General features: G+C 35.0%; 1 protein-coding gene across 1 annotated transcript; it reads left to right on the top strand.

Annotated features, from left to right (window-relative positions):
• The first annotated feature begins 89 nt into the window (after positions 1-89).
• Positions 90-18,027, top strand: LGSN (lengsin, lens protein with glutamine synthetase domain). Its single transcript, XM_048937653.1, has 4 exons — positions 90-119; positions 7,040-8,030; positions 14,199-14,377; positions 15,822-18,027. The coding sequence occupies exons 1-4, from the start codon at positions 90-92 to the stop codon at positions 17,019-17,021; spliced, it is 2,400 nt and encodes a 799-aa protein (XP_048793610.1). The 3' UTR covers positions 17,022-18,027.
• Positions 18,028-18,903: the final 876 nt, after the last annotated feature.

The following is an 18,903-nucleotide window of genomic DNA, read 5'->3' as shown; positions in this document are numbered from 1 at the left end:
TGTGTCTGGGCCTATAAATATGAGATGTCTTTCCACTACTCTTTTACCAAGCCATATCTAATGGTGACTTGTACTAGAATGAAGTGGACATGAACAAAAACGGAGATTTCACTCAACAGGTAAGGAACTGACAGAATGATTTCTGAGCAGGTAAGCTGATATAAAATACTTTTGCACCTGCTACAAGATTTTAATCAAGCAAATACTTTGTTGTGCTTTATACACAATTTTCTTTACATGTATGTGTTGTGTGTGGTCTAATTCTGCAGCAGACACAGATCAACTGAAACAGTTACTGCCTTAGAAAGCAAGTCTAGCTCATTTTACCTTCTCATGTCTTTCTTTAAAGAGATTATCAAAAGTAACAGAAATAGTGATCAAAAATCGGATTCCATTAATATTTGTAGAAGATCAGATTGGCTTCATTAATATGAATGGAACCACTACTGTTTGTCGAATAGAGACTGACTGAAATTAGAAAGTGACACTTTTGAGTCATTCTACTGAGCTGGGTGAAGTTGCAGATGCTCAGTTTTCATATAAGTGCTTTTTAAAGCTGATTTTCGTCTAAGCATTACAATGAATACTTTCAATAAAGTTAAAAATACCTGTTATTTTGGGTAGAGTCCAAAAGATCTCTTTCTGAAAAACATGAAGTATAAATGTTCAATTAAAAATGCTAGAAAGACATAACATAGCTTAGAAGTAATGGTGCAGACTTCCTAAGGCTACTAGAAATTTTCATCAGGATGAAGAAATGGATACTTTTTATGCCAGAGATACACCTGCTCTGAGTCACTGGCTGCTTCCTAGACCATCTTTGTATATGAAATGAGTCACAGAAATTAGACATAAAAGTCTTGTAGATCATTAAGTCCATTTCCTTGCAAATATCTTCCAGATGAAGAATCAGTCATGTGTTAAATGGACCCTGTTACTACATCTCATTTGCACTGCTGCAAGTTGGAGATGACACCACCAGTGTTCTTTTTGGTCCAAAATGATCTTCATTTTGAGATTCTATCTCACTTAAGGGAATTTTTTTATGTGGTGCAGGTGGCATAGTCCAAGGTAACTACTTTTAAATAACTTTGCCACAAGGACTATGCTGCCTTGAAACAGTTAGAGAATCAGTGACCTTAAGTAAAACTACTAATTGCATGTGTAGTATGGAGTCTTTGGATAGGAACAGCAGACAAAGGCAGAAGTCAGATGTAAAAATAAGTGAGCTAAACTCATTCAATTTATTTTCCCATGAAGAACATTAATAATCTTGAGCATATTTACAAGTTTTAAAGCAGGAAGGAAACTCTGCCTCTGCTCCTAATGTTACTGTCATCTTCCTGTAACCTATGGTAAGATTGTGCTTCTCTAACTGCAAAATAATCACACATACCTAATATTTATGCACTTGAAGGTCCTTCACTGTGAAGTTTCTGTAGTAGTAAATCACTCCCTGAGAACCACTTCATCAAACAGGGTCACTGAGAGAGAAATTAGTTACAGCAATATCTTGATGATGTGCTGCAACCTTCACATCTCTAGCTTACAAACCACCAGCATTTGCATATAGTAGTGCACACTATTTTATCACTACAAGCAAAAAGCTAGAATCTCTCTGTATGCCCACAGTAACTTCCTGAAAATGCCTGGGATGTTCCCTGTGTTTCCCTCTAAGTCCATGGGCCAAATTCCCTTCTGGTATAAATCTGAGTAGCGCCAGCAGCTCTAGAGAAACTACATTAATTCCCAGCAGTAGAAAATTAGTTCCAGCTGCCTGTGCTCCTTCACTGTTTCATTGCTGGGAGGCAGCTGGGCAACCCTTTCTATCTGCCGGGAGAAGAGACAGAGAAAAAACTTGGACGTGGGCATACTTGTTTTATGCACACTATTGTGTAAATTCTTAAGGAACCCCTCTCTTTAAGACTTGACTTTTAGATTTGCTACCACATAAAAACATTAGTTAAACTTGACCATGCCAAACAGAAGAAGCTATAAATGGTAACCTGGTAGCAGCCCAAGTGGTTCAGAGAAAATTCCTCAGCACTTCAAAGTTGGTTTACTTTTGAAAGTAATCTCGAAAAATGCTCAAATAATGTGAATAAGGCAATTGTTGACATCATTTGAAGAAGAGCTTATGATTTTTTAAGACTGGAAATTAGTCTGGAAACAGTTCATTTCACTTTATCAAATCTGATTTTTGTGATGAAAAATCCAAGTGAAGCAGTTTAAATAAATAACACATTCAAATGACCTTATGTTTTTTTTTCACTTTTGTTTTTAGCATATATATTTCTCTGTTTTCCACAGTTTTCTAAATCTTAGCACATTTTGATGTCTTGATGGCCTTTGCAAAATGAATCATTTATTCTTGAAAAATATTTATTAAGAACTGAGGAAGATCATCACAATTTCACCTCCTAACACTTATTAAATAGTGGCTAAAATTTGTTAATAATCTGAAAGAAAAGTGAAAACAAAGGTGGGATTAATACTGCAGTGCAGTTTACTGAGTAGCTGCATCATTTCTTTGGATAGCCAGTAGCAGGTACATTAGTTATCTTGTTGATTATGTATGTACAGAAAAGCTACTGCTAGAGTTGCACTGTTTCCTCTTCCACTTTCCTTCTGCGTCAGTTTATCCACAGTTATGCAGGAAATCTTTTAAAACATATTCCTTTCCTCAATTCTTCCTTTCAAATGCTATAGTGTGAGTTCCTTTTTCTCATTTTTCTGTCTCTGTTCATCAATACATTGCTCAGATAAATTTATAAACCTCAGTAGTGTTTGCATCTTTGCCTAAGGTCAGGACGAAAAAGTAGGAAAAACAGAATTTTCCTTTTGCAACGTCTGACTTTGTCCCACAGTACACTGCAGATATATTTTGAATCATTTATAAAATCCTTTTGAGGCAAATGTTCAATAATTGTCTTGGACTTTCACCTGTTCCACACACCAGAAGTCTCTGCACTTATTATTCCTCCCAAAGGTGACACTTTACATTTCCAAATGTTCTTGGCCTACAGATTGGCAGGTTACATATGAACTACCTGTTGACAGCTCTGCATTTCATGATACAGTTAATGTTCCACTTCAGTGCTTGTACAAAGCTTAGAAGGGAATGCACACTGATTAAGATCAATTGTTTTAGATGTATGGCTTTTGCATTGCCACAAGATATTAAATGTCTATCAGCTGTGAAAGCCTGAAAGCATGCCAGAAGTGGCAGGTAGTTGGTTTAAGTAGAGCTAGAAATCTTATCTGCAAAGGGCTGAAATATCTCTTGCTTGTACTATCCTGTATTCTCTCCACTTCCTACCTGCCATTATCATATGGGAGCTGAACAGCAGGATATTGTCTTGTTCTCGTTATTTGGCATGGTTCCCTAACACACCGCTGTAATACATGAGCATATCCCTGAGGCACTGTCTGTAATGTAAGGACATTTTCTTCTTGTTGGTCACAAACATCCAGACTCTTATGCATTCAGAGCAATGGAATAGATATCTAATAAATACAAGTTAAGCTGTTATTTGCATGAGTTGAAATTGTCCATAACAGGAATTGATGTTTATTCCACCCTAGTCTTCCTGCCTGTTCTAGGACTTGCACTGGTCCACCTTCACCAAAATGGAAACCCTCCCAGCAGCAAATCTCCCACATCAAGGGGAACAGCACAAGTTACAGTGTTGGAGCAAAAAGGCCTAATGGAAGTCAGGACTTGTGGAGCACCAATAACTATCAGTGACAGTTCATAACAGATACATCTTTTAGAAAATGTAAATTTTAATTTGTTGCATAATGCAGCATACACTGCATAAATTTTGGACCTTGTATTTCTGGCAAGAATAATTGAATCACCACTTGAGTGTTCACTAAGAAAGAGAAACAAATTTCAAAAGTTTCAAGGCTTTTTACTGAGCATGCCAGTAAATATTTGAAAACAAATGAAAACAGAATGATACTGAAATAAACGATGGCTAAAAAAACTTCTATGTAGCTTTAGGATATCCTGTTACTGCTGCTATGCAGCAAAAAAATGTAGGAGCATTTGGTAATGACATTAAAAATAATTAGAACTTTTACCGTGTTAATGCCATGACTTTTTCCTTTCTACCCAGCATGATTCCATGAAATTAAGTCATGATCACTCTCCAGCTCACTTGTACTGTAGCTCTTTCAAGATGCTACTTCACTTAATTATCCTGTCTTCTGTAAAATAAACTTCTATAAATAATAAATTAAGGAGAAAATTCTTAGGTCATATTCCCCAGGTGCTTCCCACACTGTACTGGACTTTTTCTGACTGTTGACACCCACATAAACTGCCAGACAGTAAGGCTATTTTGTGGCTCATGCTTCTAGAACCATAGAATCATATAATCCTCAGAGCTGGAAGGGATCTTTAAAGGTCATCGCAATCTGACTCACCTGCAATGAACAGGGACATCCACAGCTAGATCAGGTTACTCAGAACCTGGTCCAGCCTGGCATTGAAAATCTCCAGGGACAGTGCCCTGTATTGAGTATCTCAGGTAAAGCGTAGATTAGTGTAGATACAGCGTTCTCTGTAAAAATGTAAGAGATTTTTTTTCTTTAAAAGTAAAAATGATCGTGTTTTTTAGAACAATAAGTGCAATATCCCTTTCCTATGACAAATATCCGATGATAAAATTGCAGCACCACAGCCTCCACTTCTGTAGAGAAAACAAACCCTTTGCAGAGTAGAACAGGTACATTTGTTATTAGAATTTTGTTAAGAATAAAATTTTCCATCTCTATTCAGAAAGAATTTGTTTTGGTAAAGATTATAATGTGGGCCTGCTACCTTGTGTTCATCAAAGCATTTAACTGAAAGGGCAGGTTTCTGATGTTCTGAGTTTGTTACATGAACTACTTTGTTTGACTCAAGATGTAAGTAATATACAAAATGATGCATTAATCTTCAGTCATTATGTTGAATAGTTTTTCAAAGACCTGTTAGAGGAACAACTGGCGAAAATTGAGTCTACCATTTAAACTGTCAATAGTGATCTTTAAGCACAGAATACAGGAATGCATTATAGGGCAGAAATGCAGATATTGTGGTCATGGTACTGGTTTCTGAAGAAAACAAATGACTTTTGAAGACTTCATGAAGAAGAAATCTGAAAATTTTAATGCTGGCATCCTCTGCCACAAAGGATGCTTCTTTAAATATTTTTCATTAATTAATTTGAAACTCAGTCTTTTCATGATAGTTTTCATAGCATCTTTCCTTTCAGAAAAATCATTTTATTTATCTTGAAATTGAATTAGATACCTCTTTTATTTTAAAATTATTTGGGTTTATCCATTTGGCAGTTGGCATTTTTCCAGCTTCACTCACGGTCTTGTATAACTAATAGAGATGTTAAAATGCTCAGTTATAAGCAGCTCTTGTCTGCTTTGTTATTCAGGAATGTTTCTTCACTACATTTAAGTTTTGTAATGTCCTTACTAGAGAGCTGGCTGTTATCTGCTTTCTGCACCAGCAGGAGTGCCCTGGTGAGCTCTGAAAGAAGCTGTAAATAAAACACATTGCAGAGATTCAGAGCAAGGGGGAGAGAGGAAAGAAATATTTCTGCAAGCTCTGTTTTAAGAAACAAGTTCTATGCCTTGTTGAGTGGTATAATGATGGAAAATACCATAATAGGTAAAGAATAACAGAGAAAAATGGTGATATTAATGATTATAATGGAAGCCACATAACGGTTTCCTTCCATTTACATATCAGATGCTGCTTCCTTTTCTTCTAAATGTTTTTGTCTGCCACTAGAAGGGTCTATTGCCTTACCTAGACAGGCATTCTGCTTTTGTGCTGATCATTTTTTCTTCTGGAAATTCAGAAAATGTGGAGTGTGCAGATTATTCCTTTGTGGAAAGGGTAAAGAATAGTCTGATACAGTGAATACCTCTTTGTTTCTCAGTGATTTTACAGCTCTCAATTCCAGCCTGACCCAAGCAAGCCAAGAACTGTTGGCAATGTTGCTGTGTTTTAAATACATGCTTGAGAATGTATTCATGACAATTTGTGACCAGTATGGAGTGATTTCCTTGTTGGTTAAACAGTACTACAGAACCATAATTATGACATCAGAAGATGGAGAATTTGATCCCTACCCTGATATTTTGTGAAATAATTAATCATTTTTTTAATCAAATTGATATTAAAATCTTTGCTATTTCTTATTTTCTATCCTTTGTTCTTTACCTTGACATCAGCAGATTAATCATACTAATGGAGAGACAATTCAGGCCCATACTGATATTCATTGGGATAATACAAACATATTCTTTCTACTTCCTCATTGCACCATCTCTATTTTTTTTTTTTTTTATGTCTATTTCACAATCTGCTCCCAGCACTAAATCACATCAATGGGAAAAAAAAAAAAAAAAAAAAAAAAAAAAAAAAAAAAGAAAAGTAAATATAATCTCTTATTTCTTTCCTGCTTACACATCTAAACGTGGATTTGCTCATTTGACTACTGCCATGGGAGTTTGGTTATTTAGCCAAATTAGATTGCAAAATTCATTTAAAAATAATTTATTTTCAGCTTTCTCTTCCCATACTTACAAGAATTGGTACTGTTCCATGTTTTAGGGCAATACATTTCCTCTATCAAAAAATAACAACAAACAAACTATTTTAACATACATAAGAATAAACATAGGTGTGATCATTACAAATGCTTTTTTTTCCTCACATTTAAAGAGCACACTTGCTTGACAAATGACGTCACACTGTGTGTATTAACTGAAATCTATTAAATCTGCCTGAAAATTAAATTATAAAGGTACTTTCACCAGCTTCATTCTAAAATTAAGAAAAAGAATTCAGTAAGAAATCTTACCCAAATAGCCTAATCTGAGTGTAGTTAAGTATTCACAGAGATCTCTATTAGCAAGAAGTCCTGGAAGTGCTACAAAGTAAAAGCAGCTGGCGGTATTACTCCCTTTCTCTGTTCTGTTTCGTTCATGCATATTATTTGGCTGTATATTTTATTGCTGGTTACAGAAAACAGCTGGAATTGGCAATGATGAAGTTGATGGCAACAATATATGTAGTTTCAGAAAGAAAAAGGGAATCAAAAGTACCACAAAGCAGTCTCCTCTATTAGAAAATGAGAAGATTGAGCCATCTCTCACCTCAAAAATCCCAGATTGTCATCCTCTTCAAGGAACCACTGTTATTTCAGAACCACCACTGCATCATTCTCTTCAAAACCTGACTAATTTTCCTTTGGTAGAAAACCACAGAGGGGACAGAGGCAGTTCCCATTTTGGCAGCAACGTGAAAGAAGACATGTCTGGGGAAATATATGACATCCCAGAAAATGCTGACAGTGGGAAAATAGCAATAGAAAAAATGCAGGAGGGGACAGAAACGTCAGGTACAACAAAGCTGTCCATGGCTGTACAATCCACCAGCAATACAGAGAAAGTTGAATGCACAGAGACAGTGTGTGAAGAAGAGGACAGTGAGAAGACAGAGCATAAACAAGAGGTCTGGAGCAGGACGGATGAAGAAAACAGCAAGTTTCATATGACAAAGATGGGTTCCCTGGAGAGCACTGCAACCACACGAGGGAGTGACACTGCAGTATCTTTCGCACCTGGCATTTCTAAACAAACTCTACAAGAGCTAAAAAAACTTCTGAGTGAAGGCCCTCCGCCTGCCCATGGGCCAAATTACAGAGGCGGGTCAAGTGGCTCTGTTGGTCAACAAAACTTGAAGCCCATGGAGAAAAGAGCTGAAAAACCAGGCAGGCCATTTGAGATGCTTAGTCTCCATTTTGGAAAAGAGAATCAGAAGTACCACAATTTTTGCAAGGAGGAAGCAGGGCAGCAGAGCAAACCTCTGCTGGTCCTCAGCTCTGCAGGTTCTGACCAGCCACAACCAGCAGGAGGCGAGGTGGATCAGCCATTCCTGAAACAACCAGAAACTTCCATGAGTGCCGAAAGTTCTGCTCCTGAGATTCTGTTTGACTCTTCTGCAGGCAACTCTGGTAAGGATATTTAACCATCACCTGCTGTACTATTAAAGAATATGTTTCTATTGTTTCATGTGGTTTTGTGATGTTGCAAAATTTAGTCAGAGCTAGAGCAGAAGAAAACAACACTTGTGTGATAGGGATGGATCAGAAGTTGTACCCTACGTCTATGCTGCACTTTTTTTTTAATTTAAGTAAGGCTTTTACAAAGCCAAGCTGCCAAAGAGTTCCATGCATAAGTGGCTACGTCTTATTCACTAAAACTGAGACATTTCCTCATTTAAACTGAGCACAGGCAACATTTCCCAAAGGTCTGCTAGGCAGTGTAGAACTCTGAAGTTACTTGGCCTTCTTAAAATTTCCTTTTCAACATTTACAGAAGAGAAAATAGGCCCTATGTGAGAGAGGTGTTTTCAGTTATTAGCCCTATTAGAGGACTAGAATGCAAAATATCTAATATGAAAAAGAAAATGATGCAGAAAATCCTCTTATCTTCATGATGTTCAATAAGTTCATTTTGGAAGTGTTTATAGAGTAAATTAATTGCTACTAATAGGCTGTGTTTTCTTTGAATAGTAAAAACTAGACTTCTAGACTAGCTGGGTCAACAAATTGAAAGCTAAAGCTATAATAATGTGATGAACTTAAGCAATTAGTTGCTTTGTATCTATTCCAGGAAGGACAATAAAACCCATAAAAAATTGCCAGTTGAGCGCATATCAGGTTAATAAATTTCTGGGAGCATCAGATAATATTATAAGTTTTTCAGGGTATGTATGATGCTCTCTGATCTATTTCAGTGATACAAGAAATATGAATATTTTATCTTCATTAATAAGATATTTTGTCAATTATTAGCTATACAACAGAATGCAAGAGAATATTAATATACAATAGTATTAAGTTATCCTGCTGTCTTGTTCTGCTTTCAGATGGTGGAAGCGTGGCTGTGGGTAATCTGTAAAGAATCTGAACGTATACCTAATTTTGTTAGCTACAGAACAGTTTTTGACATATCGTGTTAACAAGTTTGAACAAATTCAGGCAACATATCCGTGAATGGTTGTACATCAAAACTAATTCATGGAACTGAATGAGAACTTAACAGATCTGAAAAAATACTTTGTGTTCAAACCTCTCTCTCTTAGAATATGCAGCTCAGAGGATTATTTCTTAGACTGCTCTGCATGTTATTACTTTAGAAGGTCATTTTTTTGTTCCTGTTCTGCTGAAAGGCTAGCAAAATTCATTGCCAAATTTAGATTACCGCTGTTTTCTCATTTACTGTCTTGCCAGAAAATACATTTTAAAATACAGGAAAAACTATTCTTCATTATGACACCATTTAAAAATTATAAGGAATTGAAGAGATTAATTGCAGATTCCACAGGGAGATTTCATCCAGATTTTAGCCACTTAAAGTGTCTAATCCAAGCTCATTCCTTTATCAGTAGAGAAAGGTAGGAATTCTGTCTTCAAAGAGGTAGTTAAAGGTTTTTGAGAAATTGGCCTCTGGAGTTTGGCTTCTCTTTCTACCCAATGGAGAAGAAGTCTGCATGTTAGCTTAGATTATTTGCCTTGCTGATTTGAAATGCTGGAAGCAACCTGGATTTATTCTTATTCTCTGTCACTGGTGATAACAACTGTAGGAGATCTATATATGAAAGCTAACTTTGAGGGGAGATGGGGTAGAACTGTTTTTTCTCATCTAAAACAAACTCAACAATAAAAATTTTGGAATCTCAGAGCTTTGGATTACACTTGACTTTTACTTAACAAGTTGTACAGTGTTGGGTACAATTTCATATTTCCTCTAACAAACGGAAGTACAATCTTTGTGTAGAAGTAGTAATAGAAATGTGTTTTGAAACAACTTCATTGCATATACTTAGTAGCTTAAATAAAGAGAAGAAAGCTTTGGATGAAATTCTGCTATCTTGAATGAGTCTTTGCCCTAATAATAAATTAATCAATTAATTTTGATAAGACATTGATAAAATACTATCCTAAACGTTTTATTTACTGAAGGGCCTGAGCAAAAGTCTTGGATCTAAGCATGAATTGACACTGAATATACCTAAAATGCAACTCCTCATATATAGCAAATTTTCAGATATCTAATCTTAATGACATTTAGGGGCAGACAGCCCCTGTGTTGCCACCAGTTCCATGGCAACAAAGCATAGTAGAATATTAGTGGGAAAGTTCACCCTTTACTGCCATACCATCAACATCCACCTCTGCCATCATGGGCCAGCATAATAAAATAGGAGGCATTGCTTTCAAGCAGCCCTCATATAATCTGTTCTGTTCTTGGAGCTTACCTAAAGTGAAAAAACAAAGCCATGCTATTCCATCATGTACATTCTTTATGCCCCTTCTGCAGTTAATATATATTTTTTTACATTTAGTTTTTTACATTTTGAGCTCAGACATAGCACGGGATGAAGCTCAGCTTCTTTCTAAACCTCAATTGTCCCTATTTTTTGTTGAGCAAACCATCATATTTTTTGCCTTTTTCTTTCCTTTTTCTTTTGAGTTAACCTACATAATCCTTGCTAATTTTATTTATTTATTTATTTATTTGCCTCACTGGCTCAAAATCCAAATATTTTTCTTTAAAGTAAACCAGAAGTCCTAAATCCTTTATCTTTCATACTGATAGCTGAAATCTCTTCTTGCTGTATGACTATGTGTTTTATACTTATGATTACTTACTTTATGATATACTTTTTTTTTTCTTGGATCAGTACAACATAAGATCCTATATTTCTTCTCCATTATGTCCCCTTTTATGTAAGATTCAACTCACCTGGTGATAAGCCAGTCATCCTGCAATGCTGTGAGCAAAAAAGGTATATTCAGACGGTAATTCTTCCTTACTAGTAGAGATACCCATTTTCTTTCTAGTAACATTGCAGTGTGGCCAGAATAATTAGTTTAGACCTAATATAACTGAAATGGATTCTCTACTATTTCTCTGCAGCTACCTCTCCTTCTACAATGTACTAAAGAAGAGTTTAACCTACCTTGAACATTGTGCAAAGGCTTATTTTCCCTAAATAATTTTGCATTCCATTTCATATGGTGCTCTCACTCATATTTATATTATTATTTGTATATGTTATAGATTTTTGGAGTAGTATTTGTAGTTTTGCATTGTTCATATATATTTTTAAATATGTGTAGATAATTAATATATATTAATAACTAGTTTGTAGCAATTAGAAAACAAACACAAGTGATACCAATTGCTTCTCAGAGGTAACTTACATGGAAAAAGCAGATAGAACCATAGAACAGATAGAAAAACAGAGAAATAAACATTAAATGTTTTCCTGTGTACTATTGATTTAACTATTTAGAAACTGTGACATACATGCAGAAATTTTCTTTATAAAATAAGTCCAATCTGGATTTAAAAATCAATTTTAAAATGAAAATCTGAACCCAAGTTTGAGCATTTTGTGAAACTAATATATATGTTTCTGTTAGTAGAGTTTATGAATTGAAAATGAAGATGTCTTTATTTCTAAAGTCCCAGGGAAACAATTACACTTGCGAACACAGTTCTCCCTCATGAGAGTGTAAGACTGTTAGATTGTGTATCTATGTCTGCTACATTTGCCTAACATTTATTTGTTTTCTAACTTATCTACAGTAGGTGATGCTCTAGATGAAGTTTGTATGAATTGGGAAAAGACAAAGTACTTGGTTTCCTAACTACTCTTCTCCAAACTTTCTCCATCACTAGGCTGCAAGGACTTAGTCTAGCCCAATTTAAATTAAAATACTGATATTAATTTTAAGCTCATTATCTGAGAAGATCCATCACTAATAACAAGTCAAACCTGAAAATAAAATTCTTACTTCTTCAGTTAATTCTTTTGGTTTCCTTAATGTTGTTGAACACATATCACCTTCAGAATTTTTGTATTAATTTATGACATTTCATATAATATAATTATGTAGTAATGCATTTATTGAAATAACAATAACCTTAGCTTGCAGACAATGCACATATAACTTAAAAAAATTACTTACCTTGTTAGATATTTAAATAACATATATCAGTAGCTTTGCATTCTGAAATGAATTAATCTATCATTATTATGAACATATATCACACTTATTTTTCACTTTGAAATTACTATAAAGTTATTTATATTTCCTAGGAACACTGATTTACAGGATTATTTGGGTCAGAGTTAAAGTTGTTTTTCATAAATTATGTGGAGATTTTTTCCTGAAAAAATGTGTGCTCAGAAGATGTAAGTAATAAATGCAACTTCTTTATAAGAAATATCTGCAAGCCTTATATCCAAGGATGACAGTCAAATATTACTTTGAGTAATATGAAAACATTAAGACCTACCTGTGACAGAACTGTAAACCCTGAATGAGAAAGAGAGATATGTACCATCTTTGCACAGGAAATTACACTTGTAGAATAAAGGCTCTAGCACTACTTTTACAGCCAAATCCTCAGGCTTCTTACCCTGGAGCTGAAGATGCCACTTGTAATCCATAGGAAGATCCTCAGAATCTTTTTGAGCTCTATGCATCTGCTCAGTAGCCGCAGATTATTATCTGCTAATAGACTGCTGCTCGATGCTCAAATTCACAAGGAGATCAAATCTGCCAATTATCAGTAAATATTTGTTGTATGTTGTAAAACAAAATGGGATGACTGAAGTAGGATTCAAGTCCTTGTTTCCTGGATGACATACATAAATTAATGTCAATTTACATAGATTCCCTGCTCACTGGTTATGTTTTGTGAGCATCTGTAACAGCGTGAGTGAGTGTTGCACAAAATTGAACAGGACTTCCTTATTCAATGTATATCTCTTTAAGGACACAGTGCCCCAGTGCTTTTGAGGACAGAGAAAAAAGTTGTTTCCATAAGCAGCTCACAGCTGAAGCAGATGACAGGAAAGAGAGACGGTGTCTGTGACAATTTTTATTTTCTTGGTTTTACTTATTTGATTTATGCTGTTTTTCCTTTGACTTTTATATTTACTTAAACTTTTGTTTTTGCTTTCACTTGTTATTTATTCCTCAGGGAGCAATGTTATTACTTAATGTCTCCTCACTTTTTAGTATCCTAGCAACCTCCTTGCCATCTGAAGCTGAAGATTGGTACAGCAGCATTCAGAGCTTCCACAAAGTCTATGACTGTGGAAGTTTGCTGCCTTCTGAAGGAATGGTCAGACAGCTTTGTGCTGGGCCATTTTGCTGGACTCCTTGCAGCTTTTTAGCTGGGAGTCCTAGCTGTCCCAGTGGAAAGATGAAAAAGATCTGTCTGCTGTCTTCTGCTAAAGGAATTTTACCCCATTTGTGGTAATTTGGTACTGGTGAGATTAGGAGTGTTCCTTCTATCAGCGATGTAACTTTTGACTTCCACTTGAAGGCTGATGATAAGTGGCAGCTGTTCCTGATTTACTGTTGGTCTGAATGATTTTAAAAAATTCATCTAGTCAAATTCTCAGTTTCCATGGAAGAATGGAGGACTTTATTCCTACAAAGAAAGAAATATTTTATTTTAAAATATTGATATCATATTTTTTGTCTTTGGTTTAGTTAGTTTATGGTAGTAAATATAAATTAATATTTTATATAGTTTAACTTGAATAGTAATAATACATAGATATGCAAAAGAAAACAGGCTCAGGGATCAAGAGGTTTGTGAAAAGAAGTTACTATTCTTAGGTCTCTAAAGAAAAAAAGACAGGTTTAGTAGATAAATATTCTTTTTATTATATTTCTTTATCCGTGCACTTTTTAAAGAGTTCAAAGGAACACAGAATCTGAATTAAATCAACTTTCAGTGGGAAAAGATTATCCAGTTGCTATTTGTGCTCTTAAACTCACCCAATAAACACACCGAGGTATTCCTCAGAAATCCCTGGCTTCAGTGCTTGATAGCCCTGTGTTTTCTTATCGAAAAAACATTCGAGTTACAGACTATTCCCAAAAATACAGGATTTTGTATGGATTCTCCGGAAAAAAAAAAACACAAAACAAACCTGTATATTTACAGAAATGTTGTGTGATCCATATCTTTTTCTTAGTTTTATTTTTACACTCTGCACTAGTTTGCCACTACTGTACTTTTTAGAACAGCCTGTATTGCAGCATTCATTATTTTTTTTTTATATGAACATTTCTCTTCACTTATAGCATCCAGCAGAGAACCTGATATAAACGGCCTCGGAATTCCAAGCCTCCTTCACCTGTTCTCTCACATTGAATTTATTAAGCAGCAGATGGCCAGGGACAGCATACAATTTGTCAGATTTGAATCAATAGACCTCCATGGTGTGTCAAGATCAAAGAATGTTCCTTCTCGCTTTTTTCATGTAAGTGTTTTGGTTTCTAGGTACACCTAGTGTTTTCATTGCCCTGTCCTTTATATATTTTATATATGTGTATATATATGTTTTTTTTTTTTTTTTTCCTAGTGCAAGTAGAATCTCAAACTTAGAACAAATTATCTGCTTCTTTCACTTGTTATTCTTCCCAAAGAATGTGGACATTTTTTCATCACTGTAATCATCTATCCCTTGGTTTCTCAAAAATGATAATCCAATTAAATAGGGCCAGTAGTTTCTCCTCTTTGCACTTCTAGTAAACTCTTCTCTTAATCTTTTCAAGTTCTACACAATTATAAAGATTTAGATTTATTGGATATCATAAAATCCAATGAGAAAATTGTAACCACTAACAAAAAGAAAATGAGTAAATTAAAATGTCTTTAGCTATTAGAAATGTTATAGTAGTCAATCAGGTGAGAAATATGATTCAGTAGCAGAATTTTCTGTACTGATGATTCATTCATTCATTTTTAGAGGAGCCATTATTTATAGTTTTAAGTATTTCAACAGTATTCCACCTGGTTAGGAAATATTTTATCAGCTCTGAGCTTTCCCTTTTTTACGTTCATTCTGTATCCTCTGTTCCCTTTCCCATAGAAGGATAAAGGTAAAATGTAAATGTGAGCCAATTTTCTCTTGACAGCCACATAATTGCAGCTTTCATCATCCAGTGGTTTTAAGTTGTACAGGCGCTTGCTTGGAGATGTCCTATTTACATTTCATCTGTGTAAGTGGAAGTTCTCTGTTTAAAGAGAGAAGATAGAACTAAGAGTTTATCCCATTTGCTACCTAAGAGGGGAGCACTGAATAATTTCGCACTTGAAAATGCTATGTATGTTTTGTTTTTTGTTTGATTGTTCTTTTTTCTTCTCCAACTCAATAAAACCAGAAAGTGAGAATTTTTGGTTTAATTTTGCATTTGAAAAATGGTGAGGCAAGTGTTATCTCATCCAAAGAGAAGTGGCAGCCTGACTTTCATCATGAGTCTTTTATGGTCACTTAGCTCCCTGTAAAACAAATGCTCAGAGAATGCTAAAGCCTCATAAAGTAACTATAAAGAAAAGTTTGGCTGCAAAGTTTGCACATAACTGATGATTCCCATAGTTGTACAAAAAATAAGGAAAAACAAAAAAGGAATACTAAGTGTTGAACATTTTTTTCTACATCTCTGAATGGGAATTAAAAGAACAATCATCAGGATATTTGATGCCAGAATTTTCATACAAATTTTGTACAAGATTGTCCCACTTCATAGCGATACAGTTATTGGTAAGTATCTTCCACTTTAACAATTGCTGTTCTTTAGGTGTTCTTTTATGAAAAATGCTACTGTTTTGCTATAAATCAGACTTTTATAAATTTTACTTGCATAGAAATACCATTCAGTTATTTTCTTATTCTGTAATTTGTCATTCTGCTCTGTGTTTAGGAAAAAGCAATTCATGGTGTTGCCATGCCCAGAAGCTATCTTGAACTGACCCTGAATCCTAAGGATAATGAAATAGATTATATAAATGCAACCAATTTTAATTGTGACATAATCCTGAACCCTGATTTATCAACATTTCGAATTCTACCCTGGACCGAACAGACAGCTAGAGTGATATGTGATTCCTTCACTGTGCTGGGCAACCCTCTAATGACCTCACCTAGGCACATTGCCAAGAAGCAGCTGAGAGAGCTTCAGGACAACGGCTTCTCTCTACACTCTGCCTTCACTTATGAATTTTGTATTTATGGCATTACTGAGGTTGTAAATTCAAAGACAATATCCTTTCCTGCAGCAACGATACTAAATAACCATGACCAGACATTCATTCAGGAGCTCATTGAAGGAATGTATTGTACTGGGGCCAACATTGAAAGCTTTTCTTCTTCTAGTGGGCCTGGACAAATGGAGATCACTTTTCATCCAGCATTTGGCATAGATGCTGCTGACAGTGCCTTCACATTTAGAACAGGCATTAAAGAGGTGGCTAAGAAGTATAGCTACATAGCTAGCTTTTTCTCAGAATCAGGATTCTATAATTCAGGTGCTCTCTCACATAGTCTGTGGGACCTGAATGGGCAGAAGAATTTGTTTTCTGCTGGTTATGGAGCTGAGGAGCTCACAGATATTGGAAAAAATTGGCTATCTGGTCTCTTGGCACACTCAGCAGCTATTAGCTGCTTGATGGCTCCTACCACCAGCTGCCGTAAGCCTTATTCCAAATACAGCAAAGAATCAAAAGAGACTGTAAGTGCAAAATGGGCATATAATGATAACAGCTGTGCCTTTAATGTCAAATGTCATGGTGGAAAAGGCACTCGCATTGAGAATAAATTAAGTTCTGCTACAGCAAACCCCTACTTGGTACTTGCGGCTACTATTGCTGCAGGTCTAGATGGAGTAAAGAGGGGACTTAGGTATGATGATACATCCCTGGAAGAAAACCACATATCTGGTCTGAAACCTTCATCCGTCCCTCTGAAGCTAGAAGATGCTCTTGTGGCACTTGAAAAAGATTCATGCATTAAGGAAGCATTAGGTGAAACTTTCATCAATTATTTCATTGCCATGAAACATTATGAATTAGAAACTGAAGAAATGGATAGTGAAAGGAATAAATGCCTGGGGTATTTTATTTAGAGGAAGCACACTTCTGTACTGATGCTGTGTAAACGCATATACTGTAGACAAATATCTTGAAATTAGTAAATATATTTTAAAATGTTTTCATGCTTTATTTATTGCATTTCCTTCTTTGAAGAGTAAATGGCAATTTCATTTTATAGTCTGTACATTCTGCAAAGTAGAAAACTGATACTGATGAAAAGATATTGACAGGCTTTTAGAATACTAGTTTTCATTTTAAGTGAACAGGCCTGCTGGTAGAAAGAAGAAAAGAGAAGGTGAAATGGAAAAGAGCTTCTATTTTGCTGCACAAAAAGCTCTTCAGGGGCTCTGTGAACATATTTATTTACCAAGTCCTTTCTTCTATTTCTGGTTGTTTCTCATTCTTCACAAGATCTTGGCAGAAAAAACTCAAAAATACTTTCTTTGATCATGTTTTCTTACCTTTCTTCTTGTTTAGTCCCAACAGTTGCACAGTTCAATAGCTATTCCTTCTTCTTCATCTTGGCAAGATGTGTTGATGACCATCACTGCATGAATCTTATATATTAAAAGGATAAGATTTTTACATTAAAGCAGGCACACCGGCTAAACAAAGCTGCACCAGAAATTGCTATGGACATGTGTTAAACTTCTGTAAATGTAATAATCTTAACAAGTTTGAAGTTTGTATAGAAGCTGATCCGGATATAGAAGCACATTCCCACACAGGAGTTTGCAAAATCAGATTTCTGATCTATATATATTTCATATTATTTTTTCTATAAAATAAAGCAGATTAAATAAAACATAAGTGATCTTGCCTTTCCCAGAGAGATCCAGAAATACCATGTAAAACTGAGAGAAGTTCTTTCAGTTATTTTGTGACTTAGATACCTAAATCAGTCACAATACTATTTGAAATAGAAAATTGACTAGTTTCCTAAAAATAGAATTTTTCAATGTAACAAAAATAAGGTAATTCCAACTCTGTGGGCTAGCATCAAGAATATTTCTTTCAAAATAAACAGTTATGACTTTTTGAAGTTGTTTGCATCCTTGAACAATTTTTCATGCATTTGCTTCAGAAGGGCAAGGAGAAAAGATGACCACTTCATACTGCTCAATTGAAATCAATAACCATTGAGTGATGTGCTGTTAACATTTCATCACTTGAAGTATTGTCTGGAAATACCATTCACTATTCTGCAGGTCCAAGATCAATGTCTCAAACACCACAGTTTGGTAATTTAAACTTGTGCAGTGTTTTAAATTGAAAAAAAAAAAATTATGATGACATTTAAAACCTCTAGCTTTGCATAAGGTAGTGCTCATTTCCCAGGATGCTACAGTCAGGTGCTCTGCATGAGAAATTTCTGTTATTAATAAAGCATCTTTTAATCTTTGCAGCTTTAATCAGACTATGTACTTACATATTCATTGACAAAGTGGTACTGCTTTTGACACTGTGTAATGTCATGACTACTGTTTCTACATATTGGTTTGAGCCAGGCTTTGGTTCCATGCCATGCAGAAGAATTACAAGGAACATTGGTCTAAACTCCTAAGCTTTTAAAATAGTTAAAGTATTAAAGATGACTTTTTAGAATATCAGCATGATAAAGCCATTATGGTAGTTGGCAAATCAAAAATAAGTTAAATAAATATTTGCTAGGCTAGCTATGCTTTTCAATAAATACAATTAATAATTAAGTGAATAATTAAGTTCATTAAGTGAACATCCACGGGATAATGAATCAATAGGATTGACATTTAGAAAACCTTTGGAGTCACCACCATGCTTTTAACTAGTGGGTATTTGTAGAATCTTGTAACCCCTAATTACAATTTGTCTTGATCTACTTTGTGATACAGTGTCAGAAAAATTACATAAAATCTACGGATTCCTCCATACAGT

The sequence above is a fragment of the Lagopus muta genome, chromosome 2, assembly GCF_023343835.1.
Source record: "Lagopus muta isolate bLagMut1 chromosome 2, bLagMut1 primary, whole genome shotgun sequence".
Classification (NCBI taxonomy): domain Eukaryota; kingdom Metazoa; phylum Chordata; class Aves; order Galliformes; family Phasianidae; genus Lagopus; species Lagopus muta.
The sequence above is the reverse complement of the archived record's forward strand: the minus strand, read 5'-3'. Positions and strand labels throughout refer to the sequence as shown.